Source organism: Rhodofomes roseus (assembly GCF_022264815.1).
Source record: "Rhodofomes roseus strain CIRM-BRFM 1785 chromosome Unknown C8Q71scaffold_3, whole genome shotgun sequence".
NCBI classification, from domain to species: domain Eukaryota; kingdom Fungi; phylum Basidiomycota; class Agaricomycetes; order Polyporales; family Fomitopsidaceae; genus Rhodofomes; species Rhodofomes roseus.
The window spans coordinates 636,226-656,832 of NW_025952959.1; the positions used below are offsets into that span (position 1 = coordinate 636,226).

Here is a 20,607-nt window from a genome sequence, read left to right on the forward strand (position 1 = left end):
ACACTGTTGTGTACGGCCCCTCGAACTAAGGTCGGACACGATCCACGATCGGAGGATCGCGTAGAGTCGAGGAGGACGAGCTGTGGATCGACAACAACGTAGGCGAGTTCCGGTACTATGGAGAGCTGGAGATGGAACGGAGCATCTCCGATACTGAGGAGGACACCGACGAACATGGGAGTCGATTGGGATACCATTTTGGATCACAGTTCCACCGTTGGCGGTATTAGGGAGGAGGGGACGATGACTATGACTAGTCAACAGCGGGACACTCCATCCGCAGAAAGCATATGATACACGATTGAAGCTACTCGCCCCTCGATGTAGCGGTTCATTGCGTGGGCCATGATTGAATGGTATCGTGGTACTCGTGCTCGGAGACAGCATCATGATGTAGAATGCCGATACATTTGGAATATGATACAGCTGAATTCCGAATAGACAACTACCACACCGACTTATGAGGCATACAGCGCATTGAGTCGAGTCATCACGTACTGATACGCCTACCCAACCTTCATGTCGGTATGCGTATTGCGATCGTATCAACAGGACACTCACTGAGATAGGCTCGTACTTCTTGGGCTTATCGTCAGAATAGGTCCCAGGCAGACAATCCACGACACGCGTGAAATCCTTAGAAAATAGCCGTTAGTGGGTCATTGAACACGACTTGTGTTTTGCATACCGCAGAGCAGAACTGGCGTCACGACACCTGTCAGAACGAGATCTGAAGAGAAGAGTTGCGACGTACATATGGTATGGAGTACCGCTCCGGGGCCATGCCGTCGGCTGCCCTTTTGTTTGGAGGAGCCCTTACGCGATGTATCGTGCTTTTGATCATGTCGTTTGACCCTATAGAAACACATGAGGACCAGCAACAATCTAGCAGCCAGGTTCAGAAGTTACATCGCATCAGGAAGTCTCCCGCATTGACGATGATCGCACCCTCGACGGGCGTTGCAGCCTGCACGTATCATCAGCATCACAGCCAAGCGATGCGCCACGCAAAGAGATAGACCGACAATGAACGTGCCAGGGTTGTAATGATCCTCGATCTCGAGCCCGCCAGCGTCGTCTTGAAGCAAGAGCGTTATGCTACCGAAGTCAGAGTGCGCACCGATTCTCTCTACTTCGTGTCTCTCGATTTGTTCGATCGGAACACTGCTCGCCGATGTGAGGAAACGCATCTCGCTAGCTTTCTCAACGGTGATGTACCTTGGATAATGGAGGAGTCGTAGCTGATTCTCAGCCACCGTGTGACACTTCTCCAGGTAATCCTCGTCAAGGTGAAGTCCCAAAGAGAGGGCACGTAGGATGGTCAATTGCACTTCTCGACAAGCCTCCGGATGATCCTGAGTCAGTACATAGCTCTGCAATGACATCGTCAAGTGAGACAGCATACCCAAAAGAAATCGAGTGATGCCTCCTTGAAGCCAGGCAGCACGCCGTCTGGCAACCAGATGTTCGCCATTGGGTCGTCCTCGCGACCCACCTCGAAGCTCTCCTTGACATCTGGGGCCTGTACGCGAAGCTTCTCCAGCTCGTTCGCGTCGTAAACATGCTGCGATGCTTTCTCTTTTCCGGGTGGCGAATAGCCTGGTCTTTATTTAGCTCTCCACGCACAGTGATCGAAATCCTTTTTGTACATACCGCGTGGGTACATTCCCGACGAAGGATGCGGGGCGAGCATCTTTGTCTGTATCGGTAAGGCGAAGAACTTCTTAGACTGTGACACGCCGCTCAAACTCCATCAGGCGTGCATACACCATTGACACGCAACGCACCCAGGCAAACATCTCATTGACCTTATCCTTGGGTAGACTGTGGTTGACCAAGTAGACGAAGCCAGTATTCTTGAAGGATTGTATCATTGCATCAGCTACGGCTTGCTTGTTTGAACCGTCCAGGAACGGTGCGAAGTTGACAATGGGGATGTCGCTGACATCCCCGAGCTTGATGGCCTGCGACATGTCGAACATTGAGAAAAGGAGTGAGACTGAGCGCTGCACCGTAGGTGGAGTTTATATGTCATGATCATCCATTGAGGCACTGTTTCACATTGCCCGCGGGCCCTCGGGTGCTAGACAGCGTCAAGAGAAGTGGTTTCGGGGTGACGAATTGATGACCCACTGATTCGCCGGCTTTGGGCCCGGGCGTCACAGGACACTAGAGTAGACAGCGGGCGTTGCGCGCCAACTTAGGAAACGATGGGTCCTCAACCATGGCTTCGCGTTGTACAGTGCGATATCCGGACAATACTCCACGTCGGAGGAAGCCGAATGAGATGGAATGGTTGTGTGAGCCAATGAGAGGGTGACAATACAGACACCGACGGTATGTGTTTGCTAGTTCAACCTGGAAGGGGGGGTCCAACCCCCTTCCAAATCAAGGTTTAGAAGGGGGTCAACGGAGTTCAAGAGGGTGGTCACCGAGATGGGACGAAGATACGCTGACTGACCGTAACCTGTCTACGTCCTGCAGTCGCTAACCCCGAGTCCGTTAGTTGCATTTTGGGTCAAGAATTATGCTCCGAAGATGGGAGTGCACACCTATCTTCTCCGTTTCCTTGGGCCCGATGTACTCGACAGAACCGCTCGCTCATCAAAAAACATGCATTCAGTATTCGTTGCGATTACGCACCGCCGCACGTACTTCGGACAGCACACGAGCGCGGGCCACTGCGGCGTCCATGTTCTCCTAGTCGTCCTGGGGCTCTAACACGAAGTACCAGGGTCACAGAGCGCAAGACGGTGAGGTCGAATTCTCAGCTAGCCTGTAGTAGCCCAGAATCAACTCATGGCCAGGTGCCAACGGAGCTAAGCCGTGACGTACCCTATAGAACTCCAGACAGGCTTCCTTGAACTTACTTACAAATACAAATATAAGGTATCGGACCTTCTGCGCAACCGGCCGGACATTTTCCTTTACATCCAGAACTTGCGCACGGAGCTTTGTTGGAGCCTTCTCGTCATATATCTTCTAAGTCGTCTTCTCTTGACCTGACGGATGGTAGCCTGACTGCAGCGAGTAAGTCAGGACGTAACGCCACCCATGACCGTTCTGTACGCCGCGAATTCCTACGAGATGCTGAGTGCTGCGCGAGCATCTTCATACCTTCGGTAGAAGAACAAATGATCGGAAAGGTTAGCCTTGTCACCATGAAAGGGAAAGAACACACCCAGACGACCGAGCTATCTATGTATCATCTCGGGAGTCCATGGTGGACTGCGTAGGTAGCGTCCGTAAGTGGACTGCTCCGTCGTCTATGCAGGTCAACAGACATACAACAGAATCAAACGCCAACTTGCCTGATACCGTGCACCCATAGCGCATAACGGTCCATTGTAACGAGTACGCACGTACTAGGGCACGGTAAAAGATCGATAAAACCAAACATGCTTGCTTTCAGAGTGGCTCGCCGACCTGAGCTTGCTGCAGTGACGTGGGCGGTGATCATCACAGGAGAGGGTATGCCGACGTGTCCTAGCCTCTCGACGACGTTAGCACGAAGATCTCAGAAGAACGGGACCCACTCACAACTTCTTCATCTACGTAGTAAGTTAGGTGGTGACGTGTTGGAAGACGACCAGGCCAATCCTCGGAGCCACACATCGCCCACGCAGAGGCACCACACTCAGATACCTTATGGGAGAGCTGCTCAATCCTGCAGCTGTCTCAAGGTTGTGTAGTGACAGTGATCAGTCATCTTGCATATGTTTTGCTGTGAGTACTATCGACATACCTCATTTGAAGTAAGGACACACGCGTGTATATCAGTGAAAGCAGCCTCTAGGTGAGTACATGAGTGACACGGCAGAGGCAGCTCTTGGCTGGCGATGAACGACGCGCCGCCAGCGACACGGAATGTCACGATCACATGATCGTGACGCTGTCGCACTGCGAATCGTGCGAGGTCCGACCAGCATAAAACCCAACATACATTCGCATGAAACCTAGCAGAGCACAGTTTACCTCCCTGTCTACTCTTGAATGGCATGCGGCATGACTGAGAATATTTGCCAGTGCAGCGGTTGCCAATGCCAGATGTGCTCGAGATTGCAGATCGCAATCTTGATCGACGCGAGTATTTCTCTCTTTGCCTCCGCCACCGCCACGATCCTCTCGCGGGCGCGAAGAGCGACACTCACGCCCTTCCGTGAAACGGCCAGTCTACGGGTCAGGCACTTTTTTTCGCCTCTTGTTCATCTCTGCTTACTAACGTCACTACTAGGGCTTATCGCAAACACCATAACTAAAGGTCCGGATACGCCGCTCGCACACGTTCCCCAGTCATGTCACAAAATCAGGAGGTCAAGGGAGGGGCGTCGCTGTCGTTCGTTCCAACGCCCAGTACTCTCCGCGACAACCCGTACTTACCACCCCAGGATGGCCGCTGCCTGATCAACGACCTTCCAACCGAGCTGCTCTCCCAGATATTCCTCATGGGCGCAGAAATGGATGATCCGACCAGCGAGGACGAGGACGAGGACGAGGATTATGACAGTGATGACGAGGACAAGAGTGATGATGAAGACGAGGAGGACAAGGATGGCGAGGACGAGGACGAGAAGCCGTCTTTCGAGGTGACCGGCTCACACGTCTGCAAGCTCTGGCGCGACGTCGCAATCAACACGCCGGCTCTCTGGAGCTCACTCAACTTCTCAGAGGGCCCGCCGTACACAAAGTCCGCGGTCTACCTCGAGCGATCCAAGGGTTCGCCATTGGACCTCACTATCGACGTCACGAAAGACGAAGACTCGGATGACGAGACCGACCCCAACAACCCCGTCCCAGCACTGGCAGAGCTGATGGTCTGCTCAGACGAGCTCGAGGCGATACTGAAGCTCATCATCCCGCACGTCTGGCACTGGCGTTTGCTCGAGCTCATGGTCTCGGATTACGTCCTCATGCACTCCGCGCTCACCCAGATGGCGGCGTGCCCCAGCGCACCAATGCTCGAGGTGCTGGAGCTCTACCATTATGAGGAAGACGAGGAAGGTGAGGAGATGTTCGCGCCCGCCAAGTTCAAAGAGCAGAACTTCGTCCTGTTCAACGGCAACGCGCCCAGGCTCACGCACGTCGCGCTCTGGGGCGTCCACCTCGACTGGGCCGCATCTACGTTCCTCAGCGGGCTGACTGAGCTCGAGCTCGCGTACCACGCGAAGGACGTCCGACCACCGTTCAAGGATGTCGCGCGGATCCTGCGCGACTCGCCCGAGATGGGGACCCTCACAATATGCCAGTCCGGGCCTACTGGTGGTCCGGCTGAGTGGCTCGAAAGCATGATGGACCCTAACGCGATGCAGACCGACTCCTCCGAGCCCCAGCCAGATACGACAATATCCCTGCCCTCGCTCAAGAACCTTGTCATCGCCTTCCTCGAGCCGGAATACGCAAAAAACCTCGTCGAGCGCCTCGTGCTCCCCAATCTCAAGTCGCTCGCCATCGACCTCGAAGAAGACGACGGGACGCCTCTCCTGCAGACACTCACGCGGCCATCGTCCACCACTGGGAAGTCCGTACTCAGCGGGCTGCAAGCGCTCAAGGTCGCGGGCGTGCAGTGCCAGGAAGGCACGGTGATCGTGGACATGTACGCTGCGCTGACAAACCTGGTCCAGCTCAATCTAAACTTCGGCTTCGTCTCGGATAAGTGGTTCGACGTGCTCGTTGCGCAGTGGGAGAGCGTCGCGGGTTCGGGCAAGGACCCGCTCCTGCCGAGGCTCGAGACGCTCACGACGTCGGGGCTTTCGGGCAAGGACGTGCGCAAGCTGATCGAGGCGCGCAAGGCGATGAACAGGCCGGTCAAGACGGTGTTCATGAACCAGATGGACGAGCTCGAGGAGGAGGACGAGCAGTGGATCAAGGACAATGTGGACGAGTTTGACTACTTTGAGGGGTCGGACGAGGAGGACATCCTCGAGATCGTTGCGGAGGGCGAGGAAGTCGAGAACGACCAGGATGAGGACGAATGGGAAGACATGCAATAAACGGTGGGCAGCTGGTGGGGGCCGCCCAATGGCCAGCTCTCAGACAGTCTTCATGCTTAGCCTCTAGCTGCAGGAGGCAAGACCGAATCATGAAGACAAACACATCGCGTAGAGGTGGAGTTGCCTAATGCTGGTCGACCATTTGCCGCGCTGAACTTACAATTTGCTGCGCCATAGCTGTGCATGCGTTCCGGCCCTACACTTCTAATAATGTCCTGTTAACTATGTGATATAGTACATAATGTAGGGTGCGTACTCCAGTATACAACAATGTCCACGTATCACAGACTACAGGAAACGCAAAGGATAGACTCGAATGGAAGTCGAGATGCACATCATAACTCGGGGGAACCAGTAATCATGGCTTTGTGCGGCACCTGCATTAGACCGAGCACAACGTCGGGGATGCCCTCTTCCTCTTCCTCCTCATCCCAATCCCCTGACAGACTCTTATCCTTGCCCTTCAGCGAGATAGACAGAGAGTTCCGACGGAGCACCGGTCGATGTGGATTGGGCATCATGACCATGACAGCGACCTGCACCACTTCTGCACGCGGAAGCACGTCTCCCGCGGATGTGTCCGTCGGCTGGGGATTGGACAAGTTTGGTGAGGCAGTAGGCGACGTCGAGGTCGCGCGCCGGCGTGCGAACGGACGCCGAAGAAGGGCGAAACGGGACGTTGAGGCATCTGGGCTTCCCTCATGCGGAGAGAGCGCACTGCCGCCAGAATGGCTAGGCTTGGACGCAACGACTGTCGCTGCTATTGGCTGCAAGACAGTACACGGTCAGCGAACTCGGCGCAATACCCAAATCGGCATGAGGGCAGTGCATTGCTTACCAGTGTGTCCTTCCATCCGTCCTTGGACGCAGGCCTGAGGAAGAGATCCCACAACTTCGGTCTCTGGAGGATCCTGAATAACTCAGGCGGCCCGCCCCAGGGCGGTGTCAAGGGCACGCCTGCGGCGAGGGCCTCCTCTATTCGCCTCCGGAAGCGCCGACGGAGGATGAATGAGCGGAGGACGATCGCGGCCGAGACGAAGAGCAGCAGGAAGAGGGTCGCGAGGAAAGTGAATCTGGTAGACGAAAGGTTGGAGTCGCCCGACGAGGTCATGGCGTGCGCGGCCGCAGCGGGATACCAAGGTCGCAGATACGGCGGACATGCACGATGAGAAGGTCAGCAGCGGGAGTGGGTGTGTGAGTAGGTGTTAGTGACAGATGGAGTGATGTGACACCCACAAATAGAGCGAGGACGGCTCAGACGACCCCCCGCCGCTGCTGGTGCCGGAGGAGGTTGCGCTCGCGCTGGCCGAGGACGCGGTCGACGCGGTCGTGGGCGAGGAGGAGCTGGACATGGTGGACGATCACAGGCATGCGGAACAGCAGATGGCGACCGTCACGCCCGCCGCTTCCACCCGTCATCGCCCTCCCCGATAAGGCAACTTCCGGCTCGCCTGTGACAAGCAGCAGAACAGATCCAGCTTACCTGTGCGAGGTGGGCGACTGCCCAACGGCGTGTTCATGGGCTGAGCGGAAGGACATGGCGCACACGGTCGCAACGGCCATGTCAGGTACATTACTCTGCCCTTTGCCTCTGCTCGGCGATCCGCCCACCCGCGCCTTTCATATTGCCTAAACGCGGGCAGAAGCTTGGCGTACTCAATGTACACCTCCACGCCCGCACGCTTACGTTCGTACGTCGTTCATATAGATAGCCAAGAAGCCCTCAATGAATGCGCATGCACGAGCCAGACCGCGCGCGCGAGCAATTTGTAAAAGACGTTGTGAACTTCTTCGGCATTATTTCCTGCTTGTAAGAGTAATTACATGTCGTCGTCAACAGGATCATTAACACTAGTGCGAGAGCAGAGCGAGGAGAGGGAGTAGGAGAGGAGTAAGAGGGAGGACAAGCCAGAAACAGATGGGATAATGCACGGGTAATGGGTAACGGGTAAAGAAGGAGGGTGCGGAGGGTGCCACGGTCTGTGGTGGCGGCCAACACGCCCGCACGAGGCGATCGAGGCGGACTGCAGGGCGGCAGGGGCGAGAGGCAGGCAAGAGCCGGGGCCACACGCCCGCCGCAACGCAGACGCAGCGAAAAATGGAAGGGTACTCGACAAGGAAGCTAGGAGCCTAGTCCGCGGTAACCGTCGTGGTGGTTCAGGTCGTGGCAGGGGCCACGGTGGAGATAGCTGCAGGAAAACTCGTGGTGGAAGTAGTGGTAGTGGTATTTGTGCTGGCGGCGATTGCGCCCGCGGACTCTGCGAGGAAGCCCGGTTGTGCGTACAGCGCACCGTACACATTGAGGTGGATGCCCGCCAATTTTGCGATGCGCTCGCCGAGGTGTTGGACCTCGGGCATGAGCGGCTCGAGCCCGCTCGACGTCTCGGACTCGGCGTGCGGTTCGCTCCGCTTCAGCGATGGCACGACGATCGGGAGTGCTATGCGGAACACGGCGTCACGCACGCGCCGGCGCATCAGCGTGCTCAACGAGGAGTCAGCGCGCAGATTCGACTCGGCCCAGCTCGTCGCGAGCTTCGTCAACTGTGCATCGGGGGTGGAGGACTTCGCTACGCTCGGAGACGCCGCCGGCTGCGATGATGTCGACGCAGAGGCAGCCGAATTAGGTGGACTACAGCGAACCTCACCGGCGCGTCTCGTCACCTGCAGGACGACATCTTCCATCTCCGTCTTCCAACGCTTCGTCTCTGCTTCCCCCCGCGCGCCCGTATCCTTGGGCGGGCGGAAGCAGAGCCCGAGGTGCGTGGGCCCAACCTCCCAGATCTCCTTCTTGAGCCTGAGCAGATCGTCGAGGGCGAGGCGCACGTGGCCCTGCTGCTGGCCGGACAACACGAGCTGGCGATAGAGCAGCAGGAGCATGTACAAAGCCGCGAAATCCGCCGCGTCCTTCGCGTAGCTCGAGACGCGCGCCTGGTCGAGATACAGCGTCTCGGGGTATCGTGCGGGCGAGCCGGGCGCGGTCGGGCGTGGCGAGAGGTACGGCGGCTGGGAGCTGGAGCCGCGCGGCGGCGGGTTGAAGACGAGGTCGACGAGCCCTGCGGTCACGGCGATGTCGATCTGCGTCCGGCGCGGCAGTTTTGTGAAATGCGAGGAGGGGAGGGTATTGAGAGTGAAGGAGTCCTGGCGGGCGGAGAGGTCGCGATGTGCGACACGAAGCCACTCGCGCGTGACGTCCATGCAGAGCCGGCCGCTTTCCTTGCTCTCGTGGAACGTCTTGAGCTCATACTGCGCAGCACTCTGCACGAGATAGGGCCGCAGCGTCTGCAACTGGTGGTTCGCAACGTCCTAGCACAGCACGGGTACGAAAATGAATACCACATGGCATATCGGAATGATACAGGACACACTGACCAGCTTCATGAGCTCCATGATCTCGAAGCACAGCCGGATCGCGCGTACGGCCTCAACCTTGCTCCCCCCTCCGCCCGGGGCACACGATTTCGCGAGGGCAACCATCTGGTCGACGGCACCGTCGCGCATGGGCGCGCAGTGGCACCGTATGATATCGCCGATCGTCTGGAAGACACCCGAGGGGTCAAACAAGCCGTGGTCTATCTCCTGCTGGATCAGGTCTGCGTCCAGCACGCTCCGGAGGAGAGCCACATGTGCTACGTTCTGCTGGTACTGTGGATGCAGCGCGGTCGGCTGCACACACAGGCCGGTCGTCTTGGACATGACCGGCTGGATGATCGACACGAGCACCTCGAGGAGCTCGAGCAGCAGCGGGCGGATGCGCGAAGGCGTGCGGACGGTGCAGCGGTTGTCATTCGCGAACGCACAGATAGGGCGGCCGGTCGGGAGGGGCAGCGAGCTGCAGATGCACATACGCTCGCATGGTCGTCCGTGGGCGTCGACGGTGAAGCAGGTACAGCCACACTCGAGCTCGCGCACGATCGCAATCCAGTAGTTCTCCGCCATGTCGCGTTTTCGCCGGCTGGACGTCGGGCGGAACTGCAGGCCCGAGTCGAAGAGCAGGTCGTGACCTAGCAAGCGTGTGAGATGGGGGGAAGCGGATGTGTACAGTAGCAAGCAACGTACGTAGCTGAGGATTGCGGAGAATGGCTTCCAGATCTAGTTCTTTGAGTGTCTCTCGGTTGATAGGTGGCTGGTGGGAGGGTATATGCGGAGAAAATGTCTCTATAGGCGAGACTGGTACAGAGGAGGACGGACGGGGCGTGGTGGGCAGCGTGCATATTCGAAGGAGAGAGCCCCTGCTGGGGCCGGGCTCGGTGGCAGATACTATGCCCGTGTCGCGGGTGTCGTGCGTACGTGAACGGCGGATCAACTTACGTGCTGGTGAAGAGAGGGCGGGACTGTAGAACCTCCTGCGCGCACGCCGCGGGGAGGAGGGGGCCTGGGGTATCTCGATGCGTGGCCGCTTAGGTTTGGAGGGGCCCTCCTTCTGACTCTCGGCGACAAAGGGGTGGGCGGGCGGTGGTGAGGGCAGTGGCTGTTGCCAGGCAGGGACGATGCCGACGTCGGTGTCGGCTGCTAGGAGCCAGGATGCAGTCGACGAGCGATCCGGGCTGTTGGCTGGACAGCGCGGGGTGGCGGCAGGGTCGACGAGCATGGAGTCGCAGGGGGCGGCGGCCTCGACGGAGGGCGGGCCATCCTGGGGCTGGCAGTGGGAGGACGGGCAGTCGTCTTGGTCGGCCTTGCGCTTGCGGTTCAGGGGGTGGAAGTCATGGGCAAGGTCGTCCATGGGATGGTTGGGGGCGGGAGGAGGATCAGAGGCCGGGGAAGATGGAGGGCATATTTAGGGGAGAAGGAACACATGCATGCAGGCCGCTCGCCCTCCACGCTGCCATAGGCTGAACAGGCTCCTCCTGCCACAAGGCTCTCGTCCAGACGCCTCTCGACAGACGCCTGTTATTCTTTCCGCCCGCCTATCCATTATTATGCTGCCTCCTGACGCCCTGCCTGCCCCCACGCTGCCCCCGCACGCTGCAGCCCACAGCGAGCAAGCACCGGCCAGCGATGCCGCACTCTGCGGATCACCCTCGCCCATCTCCGTCTCCCATCTCAGCATTCGCACGCTTCGCCTGCACCATCGCCACGTTCTCCCGGGCGTTTTGCGCCGTCCGACAGTGTTCTCCAGCGATGCACCCGCCGTACGTAACGCCTATCTGATGAACGAGTCCACTCAACAGCCCGGTCTGTCCTCGTTTGTCTGCTCGCCACACCGCGGCCTGCCGCCGGCCTCCGCTGCAGCAGCGCGACGAGTCGGTGCTGGGCCGCTTCGTTCTGCCACAGCCGACGCGCAAATTGCTGAAACGCGTCGCCCAAAGCGGCCGCGGGCGAGGCACTTTGTTGCGGCACTGGCCACGTGCCGCGTACAATCCCAGACACGAGGCTCTGCAGCGCTCTCAGTTTATCTCAGACCCACCTTCTGCCAGACCAGCGGGTGGGCCGACCTCTTCCACCGCTGCGTGGCCAGGCCTCCTGTCCGTGGACCCACAGCGCGGACAACGAGCTGGGACACACCCGCATGCAGCCGTTGCCAGGATCCTGCCTGCAGTTTGTTCCCAATCCGGTAAGCTCCAAGACAGTGCGCGCGTCGAATCTGCGAGAAACGCATGTCCGTCGCGGTGGAAACTTGCCAATGCAAGCCCATCAATAGTGGCCCATCCCGCCCGTTTCCCGCCCCCCTTCTCAACCTGCTGCTTGTTTGAAAGATCATCTCTGCAGCCCATCACTGACCTGTCTGCTCGCGACTTGGCTCCCGCTGCAACTGCCAGCTTGCCCCATCAAGACAGATCAACTCAATACCATCCCAGACATGATCGCGCCTTCACTGACACAGGTTGAAGGCAATCCCCCGTCTTGGCCGCACTCATGTATCGCAAGCATGAAGCATGCTTCAGAACGCCCAATCTTTGCAATGCTAGCATCCACCGAGGATCGCGCAATCGCCTCCTGTGTCATATCTACATTCCGTTCTCTTTCGGAAGTGACGGCTAGACGCCTCTCCTAATCTCAGTCCCGCCTCCAGCTCGAAGCCGCAAGTCCATGTCCAGATAGCTTCCCAGGCCTCTGTGTCGTTCAGCTCCTACCACATCCGCGCCCCTTCTTTGCTCTTCATACAGCAAGCTCTCCTAGCTAAGGGTCCTCACATCGCCGCGGCCGCGCCAGACCATATGATCCCCCGGAGCCAGTCAAATACCCCCGCTCGTGGTCCGGACAAGCCCTCCCTAGTACCGCAACCCAGCGATGCCGCCAATTTGTGGAGCAACTTCAACCACCGAGCCTGCCGTCCGCCCCGTCTCCTCGGTTTCCTGCCCCCCTCGTGCACGGAGCCTCTACCACCGTCGCTCTTAGCCTTCCACCCACCCCGCACCCGCACGCCAGCTTACCTCATCGTCCGCCGCCGCAGGCTGCGCTCTAGCTCTCCCGCGCTTCTCCCCCCTTCATAACGCAAGCCCCCTCCCGCCCGGCGCGGTCCTGCCCTACCGGGCACTGGCCCCGCGCACGGCACTCACACCCAGCGGCCAGTATTACAGTACACCATCTCGCCCTGACACCGGCCGACCCACGCGTCCGAGCCCTGGTGTTCTATCACGTCATGCTCACGTCCACAGCCGCCCCGCGCTCGCAGGTCCTCGCAGGCGGCGGAATGCGTGGACCCAGGCTCCCCGCGCTCGCTGGCTCTCACGCGGACGGGTGCGGGGCTGCACGCCTGGGACTTTGACGGTGCCGTCCTGGAACGGGCCGCCCTCGAAGGCTTGTCCGAAGATCCCGCGCTTGGTGCGAGTGCAAATGCGACTGGCTTCAAGTTGGTGTGTGGACACAATGCAAACGTCGTGGTTTGTGGATGGTGGGTTGCCCCGGGAGCTTCGGAGGGAGATAGCATGGCCTGGGGCATTGTAATAACCCACCATAGTGTACGCGCCTGCATGCCAATGTAAATTGACGTCACCTCACGTCCAATCTCATCTCGTATAACTGTCGACGCATGGGGGCTGCAGTTCGTGCTGACGAGGCTTTCTGTCCTCTCCGTTCCGCCACTTACACCATCCTGTCGTGTTGTCCCAAGCACGTTGGAATGTCATGGTCATGCACGGTCATGCGATTACTATGTACTACTGCTCCGGCTGCGGGATATGCGTACTTATGCGTCGTCGAGCGTCCCGTCGCGGCTGCGCTCGCGCTTCCTCGCTCACGCAACGTCAATGAGCTTCTCTTCTGCCTGCGCACCATCCTCCGTCGGCTTCTTCGTTGCCTTGCGCCCGTAGAACTCTGCGATGATCTTCGGGCTGATGCGGTTCAGTTGCTCCTTGGGGAAGATACGAAGCAGGCTCCACGCAAGGTCGAGCGACTCGAAGACAGTGCGCGACTCGTACGCGCCTGTGTGAGGAGCGTGTCAGCCAGACATACTGATCGTGTCACGAAGGGTGCGTGGCCATACCTTGTCCGACGAACCCTCGCTCAAATTTGTCGAGGAACTCGAGTGCTAGCTTGTCTTCGGGCGACAGAGCCTCCTCACCAACGACAGCCTTCATGGCAGCGGCATCACGGCCGATGGCGTACTTGGCGTACTACAACCGCGCAAATGTGAGAACGAGATTGTACTGCCCCGACCGAGATTACTACGGTCAAACGGATTGGTCTTACCAGCTGGTTCGAGACATCACCGTGGTCCTTCCTCGTCAGTTTCTCACCGATAGCGCTCTTCATCAACCGCGAGAGTGATGGGAGTACGTTGATGGGAGGATAGATCTGACGGTTGTGCAGATTACGGTCAACGAAGATTTGGCCCTCGGTAATGTATCCTGTCAAGTCTGGAATCGGGTGCGTGATATCTAAGGAGGTTAATGAAAGTCAATTCACAGCCTGCAATATGTTCAGTGGTCGAAGAGAAGACGCACCGTCGTTCGGCATAGTCAGAATGGGAATCTGCGTGATAGACCCATTGCGGCCTTGGACACGACCAGCTCGTTCGTAGATGGTTGACAAATCCGTGTACATGTATCCAGGATAGCCACGACGACCGGGCACCTCTTCTCGGGCGGCCGAGACCTACATGACACGCCATGAGTTCATAAATCAAGCTCAACACGCCTCCGTACTTGCCTCGCGCAGCGCGTCCGCGTATGACGACATGTCCGTCAGGATGACCAGTACGTGCTTCTCGAGCTGGTATGCGTAGTACTCGGCGGTAGTGAGCGCGAGACGCGGCGTGATAATTCGCTCGATCGTAGGGTCGTTCGCGTGGTTGAGGAACAGCGTCACACGGTCCAAACTGCCGTTCTCCTCGAAGTCCTGCTTGAAAAACCGCGCCGTCTCCATGTTGACACCCATGGCGGCGAAGACAACCGAGAAGTTGTCCTCATGGCCGTCGTGGACGTCCTTCGTTGGCCTCTTCACCAAGCCGGCTTGTCGCACAATCTGGGCAGCAATCTGCGAAGCAATGCAAAGAAGACGAGGCATGAGAACACATGCGACTCGCTCGTGTTTCGGACGACGTACTTCATTGTGCGGCAGACCAGCCGCAGAGAATATGGGAATCTTCTGGCCACGAGCAATAGAGTTCATCGTGTCAATGGTCGAGATACCTGTCTGGATCATCTCTTCGGGGTATATACGCGAGTACGGGTTAATGGGGGAGCCTACGGATGCCCGTTAGATACATCATCAGCGACTGAATTGACCCAGTATCTCACCGTTAATGTCTAGGTAGTCCTCCGCAAACACTTTGGGACCCTGGTCGATGGGCACACCTGAGCCGTTGAATATCCGCCCCAGCATGTCTTCCGAGACAGGCAACTTCATGCTGCTGCCCGTGAACTCGACGTGCGTGGCCTTGACATCGACACCTGACGTCCCCTCGAACACCTGCACGATAGCCTTCTTCCCTTGCACTTCCAGCACTTGTCCTCCGCGTTTTGTGCCATCCGGGAGCGTAAGCTGAACGATCTCATTGTATGACGGGAACTGCGCGAGGTAGGGGTTCTAGCGGCCGTTCATTCATCTCGTCAATGTACACACCTTGACGTTATCCAGTACGACCAGCGGACTGCAGATAGATCAGCCTAGACTCCGAATGCACTCCAGCGTAGCACTGACCCGTTAATGGCAGAGACGGTACGATAGTCTACAGGAACACTCCCAGGCTCAGCGCGGCTTCCTGCAAGTCATCTGGACGCTCCTCACCGAGGTGTGGCTTGACGTTGTATTCCCGCGTCACGGCGGCAGCATTGATGGCTGCCAGCTCCTTGTCGCTTAGTCTTGGGTCTGCTGCCATCCTCGCGAGTAGTGGTGATGGAAAGGGCGAGGACGACGAATAGTGCACTGCTCAGTTGCTCAGATTGGCAGCAACGCGCTCCGTGCCTGCCTGACGCAAGGGCACAGATCTATAAACCGATGTTCACACGCTCACTGAAATGTATTACAGAGTAAGAAGCTACGATTACAAACATCACTGATCGTTAGTGTCGCTCTCATATAGCGCGGTCAATTGACCTCATGTGTCCCCGACAGCAAGCAGTTCCACACAGTGGCGAGCGGCATCTTCGACGGTTAGCATGTCGGTTGATGACCTAGATAAATCTTAGGCAAGCTGCAAGTTCAAGCGAATGAGGAACACAAACCACTCGGTGTTAAGCAGGATCTCCTCCGCCTCGTCAGTCTCACAACCTACGTCCTTCGTTTGTAGAACGAGATACAGGTGTTCTGCGGTATCCGAGCGGACCTATACACGGTCGGTGGTAAGCGTGAAGAGCGCTCTGCGTGACAATCCGCTTACCTTGGGGTACTGATGCGCCAAGAAGCTCGATAGGTGCGCCACGCACTCCGCCCGCAACGGCTGCATCGACAGAAGGTTGACGACTCTGATCCTCGATGAGAACGCAAGGGGGTACCACACGGAGTAGAAGTATCCTTACATCCGCATGGACATCACGACGCGCTGATAATTCTTCAGGCGAGCCACGTTTCTCGTGGCCATCGACAGCAGTGCCCGGAGGCTGCAAGGACATGTTGAGTACCTGACGATCAAGGGTCCCCCATTCTCGTCTTACGTACCTTCGGAGTCCTGTGGGATCGTCGGACAATTCCTCGAGGACATCTGACTCCAGGAGCACGTTAAAGGTCTGCAGCACCGGTATGATAACGTTGTTCGAATTAAGATTGATACTAGCTTGTGCCACGAGATCTTGCGCGAGGCTACACTGGTCGTATCCGCTAGGTGGCGTGGCTCTGACGGGTAGAGTGTGGACATAGCCAATGAGGCTCGCGGTGACTGGGCGTTGCTATCATAAACTCATCAGTTGGCTAGTGGACGGCATGATTGCCTTGAACATACAGTGCTGTCCGTTTTTGTACTGACACTCAATACGAGGCCTGCAAGGACTTCGCGCCGGTATGAGTCGACTTCCAGAAGACGCACGGCCTTGGGGAATAACTTGTCACCCTCGTTCCAGTTGACAGTCTCGGCTCCACTTGAACTGCAGTTAGCGCGTCTCGTAGTTATCAGGATTGCACTTCAATGACCAACCTGAGGAACAATGTCTTCATCAGCACATGGCCGTGTATCTGCCACCGTGCTCCTTCCGAGATCGCCGGCAGTGGCAACATGAGGAGACGCATGAAGCACTCCCCAGACAACTGACGGACGTTGTCAAGTCGCTCAACACCTTGCTTGAGTATACCCCCCACAGCGTTGTGGTATTTGGTTGAGGGTAAGTATTCAGCGAAGTTGTCCAGATTCGGGGCCGCCGGAAAGAGCGTTTCCGCAAAGGATGTCAGGCCCTTCACGCACGCCATGCGAACCCAAGAACCAACGTCTCCTCGCTCGTCAGAGGTGTAATCTGTCAGTCCGTCTAGCATCGCGTCGATAATCAGGCAAACTACTGCGGGTGACAAGTCTGCAAAACGGATCAGTTATGGTGCCTTGGTGTTGCATGTGCATACGTACGGTTGGTCAGCTTGAAGACGACGCTAGAGAGGATCTGTGGCATCGAGTTGAATGCGTTCCGTCTGGCTTCAACATTGACAATCTTGGACGGATTCTGCGAACCTCATCAATATACAACCTCTATGAACAGAGTCAGCGACATACTGAACGATCTACGCAAGTCAGCAGGCAGTCGATAGCTTTCAGTATACCATGCGGGTATGCTGCATAGTCCAAGGCGCCGAGCACTCGACATAGACTCTGTTGCATCGGAGGCGACCCAGAGCTGAAGTCTCGGATGAGCCTGCGCATGAAGTCAGCGTAATGAACGGACGATTAACAATATCAAGCTCATGCAAGCCCACCTATCGACGATCGCGGAGCAGTCAACGAGCTTGCTAACCGCTGTCATCGCACCGGCTGCAGCTTCCTGCACGGCCATACTCTTGCTCTTGAGTCCAATGTCCACCACCTTGCGCCAGTGCGGCACCGACGTTTCGTCCGAGCTGATCTCCGCGGGGGAAATGCCGTTCGCGATGAGGTTGCATGCAGTGGCTGTAATCAGCTCATGACGCGGAGACTCTACAGCACTGAGAGGAACCTGGACGAGGTATGCGAATACCTAGAATGTGGTGTTCAACGCTATGGGAACTGAGGTATAGTCGGACTTCTAACCTTTCGTCTTTCCCTTCCGAGATCATGGCCGGAGTCCCGATATGAAGCAGCGAGTTCCGTCAAGACGGCCAGTGCGCCATGGATGTCAATTGTATCTGGGCCCTGCAGGAAGCGCGCCTGATGCCATGAAAGTCAGCGACACAAGCGTGCCTCAATTACAGCTGCTCTACTTACCGCTCTTGCAGCACTGTCGGGACCGAGGCTGGGTAGGTCAAGCTCACAGATCGCACGGAGCGACTGTGCTCCAAGTTGTCGCATCTGCGGATCCCAGTGCCTCAACGTCACTGATAGTAGATGATCTATCAAGGAAAGCCGGTACTCGAGATGCCTAACCCGTTGTAAGAAGACATCCATCCGCCGAGGGAATATGAGCGAGCTTACTCTGCGACTTCGGGTGCAGCTAGCAAGAACGCATTTCGCCTGATCCCCACAGAGTAGAAGTCCGTCTTGCGGAGGACATCGATACCGTGGGCGAAGAGGCTCTGACTCATTCTGGTGTTAGCACGATCTTCGGATGATTGCACCACACATTACCGTCCGACCAACGAATTCCTGGAATGTGGCACTAGCGGCGCGGCGGATGTGGATCTCTCGATCGAACAGCGCTACGGTGACAAGCCTTCTCGAGAGATTGTCCGCGAACGGCGCGAGCACAGCAGGCTTCTGAGCGCGAGCCAGGGACCAGAGAACATAACACGCGGCATCTCGCACGTTCGAGCCGACAGAATGGGCACCTTTGCGTATGTCGAAGCAGATTGCCTGGATGTCGCTCATGAAGTCCATCAACCTTCGCCAAAGCCTTCTACACGCTCACCTTACACTGCCAGTCGATCAGGTCCGCAAGTGCATCGTCTCCGACCAGACCTCTGCGGGCCATCTCAGCACATGCGAGGCATGCGCCATGCCAGGTGCCTTCGGCGATGCTGGGTATGTCGTAAATGGTAGCCGCGGCTAATGAGTGAATCGAGAACAGGTTGACGACGTTGTCGAGCACTTGTCGTGCAAAGTCTGGGGGCAGGCGCTCAGATATTCGCGCTACACCCTTCGCCGCGGACCACCGCACAACGGTATCCTATCGAGCGTCTCAATAAAAGTGAGTTCAAAAGAGTAGATGACTTCAGAACCTTGTCCTGCAGTGCTGCGAGAAGGTCTTCGAGGACGCCTTCGAGTTCGTCTGGTACGTCGAAGTCCATATCGACTGTAGGTTGCCCCTCTTCATCGCTTGACGCCGCCAAGGCTCTTCCTGTTATTCGCGCTCAGGACGCCGAAACACCAACTCGAATCCGCACCGACCTTTACTACGAGTGACAAGTGGCGAAGCCGGTAGCAGGCGAAGCGCAACGCGAGAGATCAGCTTGGTGCGGAGCTTCCTGATCAGCGTATTCTGGAGCAGAGTCGAATTTTGCTGTACAGAATTGGCGACGTCGAGCATTGCTTGCGCATGCGCTTTGACTTGCTCAACCGAGCCGGACTTTGTGACTTCGCACAGGACTTGTAGGAGTCCCATCGTCTACGATGATAGTCAGCCAAGCAATCACAAATGAATGGCTATTTAGCCTACACGGAATGGTTCCACAGGGCCTCTCGCAATCTCCGCCGACCACGCGATGAAAGCTGGCATTTTGGCACTCGTGTCTTTCCTGCACAACTCAGAGCCCTTCGAGGAAAACTATCACTTCGGAACGCACCTCATGTAGAGTCTGGCGAGGAGGATTGCAGCACCTTCTCGTTCCAAGCCTGCCCTGTCTAGGTACTCTTTACCAAGGGACTCTATCTTCTCAGCCGTTTCTCCCGCGCGATCACTCTCATCGAATTGGTCCAAATCGAAGGGTATCATGCAGACAAGGGACAGCCATAACAACGTCACGTATCTGAGGGGCCAGTTCCATCTCACCAAGGCTGGGCTATTCGGTAGAAGCATGTAATCGAGTGCAATGGTGAGGTCCGCGATCTCATGCGGGAAGAACCTTGCTGGAGTACGCTGAGCAAGTACAGGGCGCAGATAACACACACTCACTGATCGTCTTGTAGCCCCGGAACTTGATATAATGGTACATGTGGTCCGCGACCCAATTAAGACGCTCGGAGGACTCTGGGGGTTGCTTTGTCTCAACGAAGGTCTTCACATGGCTCTTCAGACAATCCACCACAGGAGTGATCAAGGAGTCCAGGAATGGATCGAGAAGGTATGCTTGCTCCTGGTACTCATCCAGCTACAGTAAAGCGGGTGCTGACATCAGCTATCAGAGACCGGGTATAAGATGCCCTACATACTGTTTCCCGTAATTTCTTGGTGATCTGCCATTCGCTAGACCGTTCCTCCTCGCTCGGCTTCGCCAGAAGGTCGAGAGACAGCAGAGACTGTTGCCTACCCAAGAAATCTTGATACTTGTCGAACCTCGCCAAAAGCTTGCCGTCGTTCATATCATCCTCCATCCTTCAGGAATCCGTGTTTCAAGCTTTCCAGATGGTGTACTTAGCTAGGTTGAGACCGGCGCCGAGCTTCCGATGACAGCTGCTGCGTTTCGGGGCCTGCTCCCAACGAAGGAGTGACTGCCTATGTTCGTCACAAATCACAGGTCCACAGCGGCGCCCTGTAAGCAATCTGGGTATGAAGTCGGTAGCAAGGCTGCCCCTCCAATGAGGAATTCGAAGAAAGCGATGAGCTAGGCGCCCACCTTGCAACTCACACGCTACTTATTATGTCACGCATCTTGAGTAGGTTCGACAATCCTCTGCTATGAGTCACTCTGGATCTGAGGCATGATAGGTTTTGTATCCCTCATGACTGAGGCTGAAGCTGAAGCTTGAAGAACACGGTATGACCCTTATCTGTTCAGAGTGTTTCAATGATAGTTAACGGAAGGCGAGGCACGATACATCATCATGTTGCCGCACAGAACCGCTGTACCCTATGTAGCTCAGGCTCCGATAACAGTTCGTTTCTCCCATTTCGTTTCTCCGTGGCCACCGGAGCGAACATCGGATATGACCCCCCTGGGCAGATTGAGGTATCACGGTCTTGTACTCACG

The 20,607-nt window shown here is 57.0% G+C and overlaps 6 protein-coding genes across 6 annotated transcripts; 1 reads left to right on the plus strand and 5 right to left on the minus strand.

Annotated features, from left to right (window-relative positions):
• Positions 1-458: 458 nt before the first annotated feature.
• On the minus strand, positions 459-1,973 carry C8Q71DRAFT_853925 (Clavaminate synthase-like protein; the record flags this gene model as incomplete). The annotated part of the gene is made up of 9 exons (XM_047926993.1): positions 459-506; positions 562-636; positions 689-700; positions 755-855; positions 910-967; positions 1,026-1,343; positions 1,406-1,599; positions 1,654-1,729; positions 1,788-1,973. The coding sequence occupies 9 exons, from the start codon at positions 1,971-1,973 to the stop codon at positions 459-461; spliced, it is 1,068 nt and encodes a 355-aa protein (XP_047782847.1).
• Positions 1,974-3,876: 1,903 nt separating this feature from the next.
• Positions 3,877-6,125, plus strand: C8Q71DRAFT_337009 (uncharacterized protein). Its single transcript, XM_047917907.1, has one exon. It carries the CDS (start codon positions 4,296-4,298, stop codon positions 5,988-5,990), a length of 1,695 nt encoding a protein of 564 aa, XP_047782848.1. The 5' UTR covers positions 3,877-4,295; the 3' UTR covers positions 5,991-6,125.
• A 46-nt stretch (positions 6,126-6,171) lies between these two features.
• C8Q71DRAFT_737601 (uncharacterized protein) lies at positions 6,172-7,738 on the minus strand. The gene is made up of 4 exons (XM_047922603.1): positions 7,227-7,738; positions 6,829-7,063; positions 6,247-6,757; positions 6,172-6,194 (listed from the first exon to the last, which is right to left on the minus strand). The coding sequence occupies exons 1-3, from the start codon at positions 7,340-7,342 to the stop codon at positions 6,326-6,328; spliced, it is 783 nt and encodes a 260-aa protein (XP_047782849.1). The 5' UTR covers positions 7,343-7,738; the 3' UTR covers positions 6,172-6,194; positions 6,247-6,325.
• On the minus strand, positions 7,739-10,710 carry C8Q71DRAFT_904316 (Tcp11-domain-containing protein; the record flags this gene model as incomplete). The annotated part of the gene is made up of 3 exons (XM_047928846.1): positions 7,739-9,293; positions 9,360-9,991; positions 10,047-10,710. 3 exons carry the CDS (start codon positions 10,708-10,710, stop codon positions 8,148-8,150), a joined length of 2,442 nt encoding a protein of 813 aa, XP_047782850.1. The 3' UTR covers positions 7,739-8,147.
• Positions 10,711-12,961: 2,251 nt separating this feature from the next.
• On the minus strand, positions 12,962-15,318 carry C8Q71DRAFT_737605 (vacuolar ATP synthase). The gene is made up of 10 exons (XM_047922604.1): positions 15,159-15,318; positions 15,072-15,099; positions 14,994-15,021; positions 14,669-14,939; positions 14,475-14,614; positions 14,079-14,405; positions 13,874-14,024; positions 13,620-13,807; positions 13,414-13,543; positions 12,962-13,352 (listed from the first exon to the last, which is right to left on the minus strand). Exons 1-10 carry the CDS (start codon positions 15,247-15,249, stop codon positions 13,165-13,167), a joined length of 1,542 nt encoding a protein of 513 aa, XP_047782851.1. The 5' UTR covers positions 15,250-15,318; the 3' UTR covers positions 12,962-13,164.
• A 53-nt stretch (positions 15,319-15,371) lies between these two features.
• On the minus strand, positions 15,372-20,239 carry C8Q71DRAFT_845678 (TBCD protein). The gene is made up of 21 exons (XM_047926613.1): positions 19,849-20,239; positions 19,592-19,787; positions 19,263-19,545; positions 19,136-19,214; positions 18,868-19,084; positions 18,699-18,817; positions 18,389-18,646; positions 18,109-18,333; positions 17,956-18,056; positions 17,749-17,902; positions 17,575-17,691; positions 17,265-17,521; positions 17,065-17,203; positions 16,921-17,014; positions 16,501-16,870; positions 16,309-16,444; positions 16,029-16,255; positions 15,890-15,970; positions 15,751-15,835; positions 15,596-15,696; positions 15,372-15,544 (listed from the first exon to the last, which is right to left on the minus strand). The coding sequence occupies exons 1-21, from the start codon at positions 20,008-20,010 to the stop codon at positions 15,469-15,471; spliced, it is 3,477 nt and encodes a 1,158-aa protein (XP_047782852.1). The 5' UTR covers positions 20,011-20,239; the 3' UTR covers positions 15,372-15,468.
• Between the last annotated feature and the right edge of the window lie 368 nt (positions 20,240-20,607).

Bases quoted from the DNA above. Each gene is read 5' to 3' on its own strand.
- C8Q71DRAFT_845678 (XM_047926613.1), bottom strand. From the start codon at position 20,010: ATGGAGGATGATATGAACGACGGCAAGCTTTTGGCGAGGTTCGACAAG. The intron at 18,818-18,867 runs GTCGGTGCGGAT...CGCGAATAACAG, and splicing joins ACTTGTCACTCGTAGTAAAG to GAAGAGCCTTGGCGGCGTCA. The intron at 17,692-17,748 runs GTAAGTAGAGCA...TCATGGCATCAG, and splicing joins CCGACAGTGCTGCAAGAGCG to GCGCGCTTCCTGCAGGGCCC.
- C8Q71DRAFT_337009 (XM_047917907.1), top strand. From the start codon at position 4,296: ATGTCACAAAATCAGGAGGTCAAGGGAGGGGCGTCGCTGTCGTTCGTT.
- C8Q71DRAFT_737605 (XM_047922604.1), bottom strand. From the start codon at position 15,249: ATGGCAGCAGACCCAAGACTAAGCGACAAGGAGCTGGCAGCCATCAAT. The intron at 14,025-14,078 runs GCAAGTACGGAG...CGTGTCATGTAG, and splicing joins ACGCGGACGCGCTGCGCGAG to GTCTCGGCCGCCCGAGAAGA. The intron at 13,544-13,619 runs GTAAGACCAATC...GCGCGGTTGTAG, and splicing joins GTGATGTCTCGAACCAGCTG to TACGCCAAGTACGCCATCGG.
- C8Q71DRAFT_737601 (XM_047922603.1), bottom strand. From the start codon at position 7,342: ATGTCCAGCTCCTCCTCGCCCACGACCGCGTCGACCGCGTCCTCGGCC. The intron at 7,064-7,226 runs GTGGGTGTCACA...TTCGTCTACCAG, and splicing joins GAGCCGTCCTCGCTCTATTT to ATTCACTTTCCTCGCGACCC. The intron at 6,758-6,828 runs GTAAGCAATGCA...ACTGTCTTGCAG, and splicing joins ACGGATGGAAGGACACACTG to CCAATAGCAGCGACAGTCGT.